At 50.1% G+C, this 8,036-nt stretch overlaps 1 protein-coding gene across 6 annotated transcripts in view; it reads left to right on the top strand.

Moving 5' to 3' along the window:
* Positions 1-2,185: 2,185 nt before the first annotated feature.
* MACF1 (microtubule actin crosslinking factor 1) overlaps positions 2,186-8,036 on the top strand; it is a 338,009-nt gene continuing 332,158 nt past the window's right edge. For all 6 annotated transcript variants that reach the window (XM_006077541.4, XM_044945229.2, XM_044945221.2 and 3 more), the window contains exon 1: positions 2,186-2,420. In XM_006077541.4, coding sequence (XP_006077603.4) covers positions 2,201-2,420 — 220 coding nt within the window. In that variant the 5' untranslated portion in view covers positions 2,186-2,200. The remainder of the gene's footprint in view (positions 2,421-8,036) is intronic.

Genomic DNA, 8,036 nt, shown 5'->3' with positions numbered 1-8,036 from the left:
AGGGGCGTTTTCCTGCCCGGGGCTGAGTATGGAGATGGAAGGACGACCCGAATTTCCCCGAGGTGGGGGCGGTCACTTATGCACCTGACTTGGCTAACGGAAATGGGAGGCGGACACCAGAAGGTAATGGGGCTTACATGCTAGAATAAAAGGCAGGGCTGTGCCAGGACCCAGGTCCTTTCCTTTCTGACTTTCGGGGGCTGGATTCCTTCTTGATCTTCCAGGGGAAGAAGGCCCAAATGCTGCTGGCACAGGAGGTGCCCTGGCAGGGCTCTTCTGCCTGCCGGAGGCTGCCTAGAAGCCTCCTGCACCATTTGATGTTTCTTTTGTTATCTCTCCTCACTCTGTGCCTATGATGGGCATCTGCCAGTGACCCAGGAGGTGTTTCTGCCTCTTGCTGCCTCCAGGCTGAGATTCCCAGAATCCAGGAGGAGCTGTGCCCAGAGACCCATGGTGTCCAGACATTTGGGCCACCTCCCTGTCTCAGCACAGCCTTCTGTGCTGGTATTCTCCATAAGGGAAAAGCGATGGTTTCCTGCCCTCCCTGGACCCTGGAGCCCCAGTGAGAGCTGTTTGCTTGGACTGGATTTGGGGTTGAAGGCATGTACCACAGGGGCTCTGATGAGGTCCTTGGGGTGGTGGGCCATGTACAGCAGATGGTTCTGGGAAGTGAACTTGACCTGGCTGAGGGAAGCCTGCCCAGTCTGGCTGGTGGAGCCCAGCTGGCCTCAGAGTGTGTTTCCACTCAGATCCCTCCTGTAGCTAAACTGACCAGAAAAATGGACTTTCTGTACCACCTCCCCCACCTCCATGCTGTGCCAATTATTTCTACAATAACCCCTTGGAATAGAATAGGCAAAGGAACATTTTATCCTATACCTTGGGTGCCATGTATGGCACCAGCCAGTTTTTTTTACACTTGCTGTGTTCTTAAGACAGCAACTTAGAAGCTGAAATATTACCTCCATTTTGCAGATGGGGAAGCTGAGTTTCAGAGAAGTGAAATGACTTGCCTCGGATCACACCGATTTTAAGTGGCCAAACCAGAAACTACACCTAGGTCGGTCTTACTTCAAGTTTAGTACTTTTTAAACTTTTAAAAAATATATTTGCCAGAGGCAGTACAGGAGAAATCAAGAATTTCTGCCTTTTCTAACCCATGCTTTGTATCATGCCTAACATTGAGATCAGGCTTTAGCTTTTTGAAAATACTTCCCATCTGTTGCCCCGTTTTATCTTTACAACATTCCCGGGAGGTAAGTAGAACAGGAATGTTCTACTTTAGATGATCTACTAATAGATGATGTTTGTGAAGTGCTTATTGGATACTGGACTCTGCTAAGCACTTTACCTGCAAGATCTCATTTAGTCCATGCAAACAACCTTGTGAGGTAGTTGCTCTTACATCCCCCTTTTATAGATGAGGATTCCGAGGCTCAAAGATGTTAAGTGACTTCCTCAGGGTCAAACAGCTAGTAAATGATGTGGTAGAACTTGCTGGGAAAGACTGAAGGCTGAAGAAGAGGGTGGCAGAGGATGAGATGGTTGGATGGCCTCAGTGATTCAACAGACATGAACTTGGGCAGACTCCGGGAGACAGTAGGGAACAGGGAGACCTGGCGTGTTGCAGTCCACGGGGTCACAAAGAGTGAGACATGACTTAGCGACTGAACAACAACAAATAACTTGAATCCAGATATTTCTATCCATGAAACCTGTAACCTTAATCCTTCGCAAGTACCAGGTAACAGAAATAGTGCTTACTAGTAATAGGAGCTAACTTTTGTTTGTTTGGCCACACCGTGCAGGACCTTAGTTCCCACCAGGGACTGAACCTGTGCCCCCTGCCAAGGAAGTGCAGAATCAACCATTGGACCACTATGGATGTCCCCAGTAGGAGCTACCTTTTACAGTGTTTTAATATTTATGGACACCTTCACATACATTACCTCATGTGATTTCTCCCAAGCCCCATGAATTAGTTTTGCCGTGATACTTATCCCCATTTTCCAGATAAGGAAATTGAGGTTCAGAGAGGTAAAGAGACCAAGTCAGTGGCAGAACCAGGGTTAGAACCTCTGCCTCCCGAGTCCCAGCATTCATTTTGCAACCCCTTCCGTCTGTTCATGTGCACTCCTCTCCCCTACAGATCACTTCTCCAGGGGCTGCAGGCCCTCCAGCTGCCGCCCCGGCCTGGGCCATGTCTTCTTCAGATGAAGAAACACTCAGTGAGCGGTCATGCCGGAGCGAGCGGTCATGTCGAAGTGAGCGGTCTTACAGGAGTGAGCGGTCAGGGAGCCTGTCTCCCTGTCCCCCAGGGGATACCTTACCCTGGAACCTGCCACTGCATGAGCAGAAAAAGCGGAAAAGCCAGGACTCGGTGCTGGACCCTGCGGAGCGTGCTGTGGTCAGAGTCGCCGGTAAGAGAGGCCTGGACTGAGCTGGGTGCTGTGGGTGTCCTGGCTGGGGGTGGCGTGGTGGAGGGGCCCTCCCCTGGGCTCTCCGACAAGCCAGCTGGAGTCCAATTTGGAGTTATTACTACTGGGAAGATGGTGAAAAGACATTAAAGAAAAATTTGAAAGAAAGTCCGCCACTCCTAATCCCAGTGTGCTAACATGAGACCCGTTTTCCTTTTTCATCTTCTTCCCTGCCTTGGTCCCCATGCAGTTGTATTTTCCATGTAGTTGCCTTCATGGCTCATGTACCATAGTGAATCTGATTTTTTTCTACTCACTCCTACATCAAAAAGATTTTCCATATGACATCTCAGGCTTTATAGTTACCATTTTTAAAGGCTGTGTAATATTTCACGATTTTTAAAATCCTACTCATTTTTCTTTTTTGGGGGGCCACAATAGACAATTGGAGAAGGCAATGGCACCCCACTCCAGTACTCTTGCCTGGAAAATCCCATGGACAGAGGAGCCTGGTAGGCTGCAGTCCATAGGGTCGCTAAGAGTCGGATACGACTAAGTGACTTCACTTTCACTTTCAATAGACAATGCTGCAGTGAACATCTTTATAAATCAAAACATTTAACTTCATTGAGTTATTTTCTTGAAATAAAGTCCTTGGAGAAGGCAGTTTCACTCACATTGCCTTCTAAAAATGTGGTTCCTGTTTACCCTTTCTGCAGAGTGAAAGCTGGGGCTACTGCCCCTTTGCTGAGCAGCAGAACTGTTGCCAGGGCAGTGGTCACCAGCCCAGATGTTGGAGTCAGAGAGGGGAGGTGCTGGACTGTGGCCCCACCTCCAACCAGCTGTGTGATTCTGGGCAAGTCTCTCTCCCCTGCCAGAGCCTCACTTTTGTCCTCTTGAGGATGCTTCCTGTGCAGGGCTCTTGTGAGGATTAGAGGAGAAAATGTATATAAAGCTCTTAGCACGGTTCTTGGCTCAGTAAAGGGGAAGCGCTCTCTCTGCTGCTTCCACCAAAGGCTGGATCCGGAGCTGCCTCCGTGGGTTGTGCTCAGCCTCTCAGGAGGCGTTGGTGCCAGAGTGCAGATAGAAAGACAGACAAAGCAGTGCCTGCAGCGAATTCAGTGACATCACCCACTTTCAATCCATCACCAAGGCCTGTCCTGCTCCTTCTTTTGCGTCCCTCAAACAATGCACCCTGCCCGCCTCTACTTTATCATCTCTACCTGTACCACCAAACACCATCTGATAGTTCTCCTCCTTCCAGTCCTGCCCCATTTCCTCCACATGACTGGCAGAGTATTTTGTTCAAAAATCAAACCTGATTCTGTTCCTCAGCTGCTTACTAACCTTCTTTGGCTCTTCATCCCTGTGGGATAAAGGCTATATCAGACACCCATCAAAATTACCCCTACTCCCAGGCACCCTGCCACATGGAGTTATTCCTCAACCCCCACAGATCAGACCTCCACGCCTGAACTTTCTTCTCTGCGAAGTGGTGGAAGCCCCCCTCCTCTCATAAGTGCCACCTCCTCTGTCCCTGTTGCCCCAGAGGTATCCAGAGCCCCCTCCTCTGCTCTTGTATTCATGCTTTTCTCTCCTCTGTGTTCCCTGGTACAGTAGAGCAGTTATCCCATGGGGTGCCCGTCACTCCCTTAGGACTGTGAACAATTCCAGACCTTGTCTCATTAATTTTTTTTTTCTTGATGGTTTTACCCCCAGCTCCTTGCACAGGGCCTTGTGCATATTGGAGATCAACCAGTATTGAATGAATGAATGAAGGCAAGGAGTGTTGAGAGGATAATAGGTGACAGATTGTGATCCAGGAACAGGCAGTGGGTTATAATGGAGAGCTCGACAGGGAGAGGGCTATGTGGGCTCAAGTAATCAGGAAGAGATTTGAGAGGGGTTGAGCCTCAAGGGAGGAGACCTGGAAGACAAGCTGGGGAGTTTGAACCCCTTTTGTGGACTTCCTTTGTGGCTCAGCTGGTAAAGAATCCACCTGCAGTGCGGGAGACCTGGGTTTGACCCCTGGGTTGGGAAGATCTCCTGGAGAAGGGAAAGGCTACCCACTCCAGTATTCTGGCCTGGAGAATTCCATGGATTGTACAGCCCATGGGGTTGCAGAGAGTCAGACACGACTGAATGACTTTGACTGTGGGCAGTAGGAAGCCCTTGGAGGAAGGACTCCTTGGTCCTTCTCAAGACCTCTGGGACAATGGCATCAGTCAGTGAAGTTTCAGAGCTGTCCCTGTGATGCAGGAGGGGTTTATTTGTTTCTAGCCTTGAAGGGCCCTCATCGAGGGGCCTCTAAACACTCAAACCCCTCATTCTTCTGAAGGCAGCAGGGCAGAGGCCTTTTTCTCCCTTCCTCACACCCTCTAGCCCCATGCTCTATCGCCCATGTGCACAGATGTGGAGCCCGCGGATATGGAGAGTCAACTGTATCATATCAACTGATCTATAAGGGACTTGGGCATCTGTGGATTTTGGTACCTCCTGGCGTTCTGGAACCAATCCCCTGTACTTATAGATTCCTTTGTGATGAATTCCTCTCCCAGGCTTCTTTGAAGAGCCCCAAGGGATGATTTGCCTGCTGTTTAGCATTCTGAGTCTAGAACAGAAATGGACTCAAGGGGGCTCAATCCCTGAGGGTGCTGCTGGGTCCACTGAACCATGGGACAGGCAGGCCCTGTGCTGTTTCAGGCACCGGGACTGATCTTCTTTACATCCTGACATTGCCACGTGACTGTCTTGGGGAGGGGGCTGGGCCAGTGAGGCTGAAAATGGGGAGACTGTGCCGTGGTTAAAAATAACTTGTGTGCTGCAGTTGGGCGTGTTTCGTTAGCAGGAGAGAGGAGAGGCAGCGGAGGAGAGGCGGGACTGCTACTTCAGGGCCCCGGCTGAAATCTTCCTGTGATTTCAGAGCCTGGTGGGGGTTCTACTAGAGTAATTAAGAAGGCAGCCTTCCTTCTCCGGCAGTTGCTTCCTGCAAGGGTGGGAAGGGCACGTTTGGGAGACCCTGTGTGCTCTGAAGCTCTCTGAAGTTAGAACTTACATTCAGGGAGGAAATGAAGTCAATCTTATCCTGGAAGCCAGCTGAGGCCTGTGTAATTTTCTCCTCCCTGTGGGCCTGGGTTCTGAAGCGAAGTAGGGGTGTCAGAGTCAGTCTCACCAAATATACAGACTTTCCTGGTGCCTGGCCTACTCGGTGCGCTGCGCGGGTCTCAGGGCCTCCCTCATGCTGGAGAGGTGAATGGGGGACCCCTGATGATGACACGTGTCAGATGGAGAGGCATGTCGGGCTGAGAAAACTGCTGATCTCAAGTCTACAAAATCAGAACAGGTTCTAGGGGCCCCACACATGCTATAACCAATTCTCCCCGTCCTCATCCTTTCCCTCCATTTTTTTTCTTTCTCTCTACCTTGCTAGAGAGAAATACCTACCTATTCTCAACTCCTTAAGCCCAGCCACACCAAAGTGGAACATTAGTCGTTAACGAGAAAACCTTGTTTCTGTTGATCATAGAGATTTCATGATAACAGCACGTTAGGTGGAACCCGTGTTAGAGTCTGAGGTCCAGAGGATTTAAGGGACTTGCCTGGAGTCACACAGGACCAGTAGACCCAGATCGTCTAACTCCAGGTACATTGCTGTTTCCACTCCCTTAGGCAATCCTGACAACCAGGCCAACTGGATTTTTCTGCTGGCTACAATCTAAATAGCTGACTGGGCCTCCAGACTCACCAGAGAGTCATTCTGGTCACCTCTGGGAGAGGCTTCACAATCCTGAGCTATAGAAAAAAGCTATAGAAAAAAGCAGAGACGAAGATCTAGTGGAGTTTGCCTCTTCGGAGCCTTTAGCTCTCTGTTATTGAACAGCAATAGAAATACCCTTATTCACTGGTGAAGGGTGGGCAGGGCCACATGGAAGTGGGGATCTGGGGAGGGTACTTGGGCAAGGAGCCCAACCCCACAGGCTAGAAGAGGGCAGAGGAGTGAAGGTTGTATCCCTTGGGGCTTGTGAAGCCTGGGGGAGAAAAAACCAGTGCAGGACCCTAGTCACATGGCTGGACACCGCACGACTCTAGGGGGCGCCATTCAGCTTTTGTCATTGTAAATTTGTATTTTATCGTGGCAAGTTTCCTGCAGACGGCAGTAAAGTGTCTGATAGAAGGGACCCTGTTTGGGCTAGGGGCTGGGCTGGGGGCAGGAGGGATTCCTCATCTACCTACCAATCAGGAATTCAACCATGTAACGTCGTATATTCAGGACTCTCCCTGTTCTTGGCATTGATACTTAAAGAGACTGAAAATGGAATCACTTCTTCATGGAACTAGTTCAGAGGCCAGAAGGGAAAAAATAATTACTTTCCTGTATGTGTTGTGAAATAGGGCTTCCTAGGTGGCGCAGTGGAAGAGAATTGCCTGCCAATGTAGAAAACGCAAGAGATGGGGATTCCATCCCTGGATCGGGAAGATCCCCTGAAGTAGGAAATAGAAACCCACTCCAGTATTGTTGCCTGGGAAATTCCATGGTCAGAGGATCCTGGAGGGCTACATCCATGGGGTTGCGAAGAATCGGACATGAATGAGCAACTGAGCATGCACACATGTATTGTGAAAAGGGGGAGCACAGGGACTCAGGGCTGAGGCATGGCCTCCCATGAGCCAGTAGAAAGCATCTGTAGGATTTGTTCCTGGGAGCCCTTCAGCAGGTGCTCGTGAAGTCATCATCCCCAGCATCTGTTCCTGGGTGGTCTCCCCCAAGAAGCCTTCCCTGATTTCTCCACCAGTCAGATAGCAATTGTGTCTCTAGCCTTGTTTCAACTGGCCTTCTGTTAAAGCTCATTGTTTCCAGGTGTGTTTCCCTCACCAGATCCAGAGCTCACTGTAGTCAGTAGGCCCATCTCACCCTTCCTGGTTTTGCCTCAAGATCTCACTCTGAGAATGTGGGCTCTGGAAGCTAATGGCTCTGTGAGGGCTGCGAGATTCAACTTGATGCTGGGGTTTGCTCCTGCCTTTGAGCCTAAGCTCAGCTACTGGAGTGATTCAAGGGCTCACCCCTGGGGAGACAGCCTCGAGAGCGCTTGCCTGGTCAGGGCAAGAAGCTTGCTTCTCTGTGCCCGTGTGTCTCTCCTCCAGGATGGAAGCTCTCAGATGGTTCCTGTTGGCTTGGTCATTCATTCATTCGGTTAAAAAAGTGGGTTTAGCCCCAGCTGTGTGCCGGGCACTGTGGAGACAAGTGAATCTGGAGTCAGAAAACCTGAGCGAATGATTTTATTTCTTTGGGCTTCAATTTCCGTATCTGTACAAGGGAGGTGATGACATCTGATTTGAATGATCATTGGATGAGAGTCAAAACATGCCAGACAAACATGGGTTAACATGTCTGATACTGCACCTGGCGTGTCATTCCTTGCTTCTCCCTGGACAGCTAGAGGAGACAGTGGGGAGGGACCCCAGGAGGCCAGCAGTTTCCTAGGTGAGCAAGGAAGAGGCCCCAGGTCTCTTAGTCTTGTACCTTTTTTTGTTCACTCCAGGGCTTTGTCAAAGAGCAGATGGAAGTGTGTGTGCGCGTGTGTGTGTGTCTGTATTTCTGGCCAAGCCATGATGGGAAGA

This window comes from Bubalus bubalis, chromosome 6 (assembly GCF_019923935.1).
Source record: "Bubalus bubalis isolate 160015118507 breed Murrah chromosome 6, NDDB_SH_1, whole genome shotgun sequence".
In the NCBI taxonomy this organism is placed as follows: domain Eukaryota; kingdom Metazoa; phylum Chordata; class Mammalia; order Artiodactyla; family Bovidae; genus Bubalus; species Bubalus bubalis.
The sequence above is the reverse complement of the archived record's forward strand: the minus strand, read 5'-3'. Positions and strand labels throughout refer to the sequence as shown.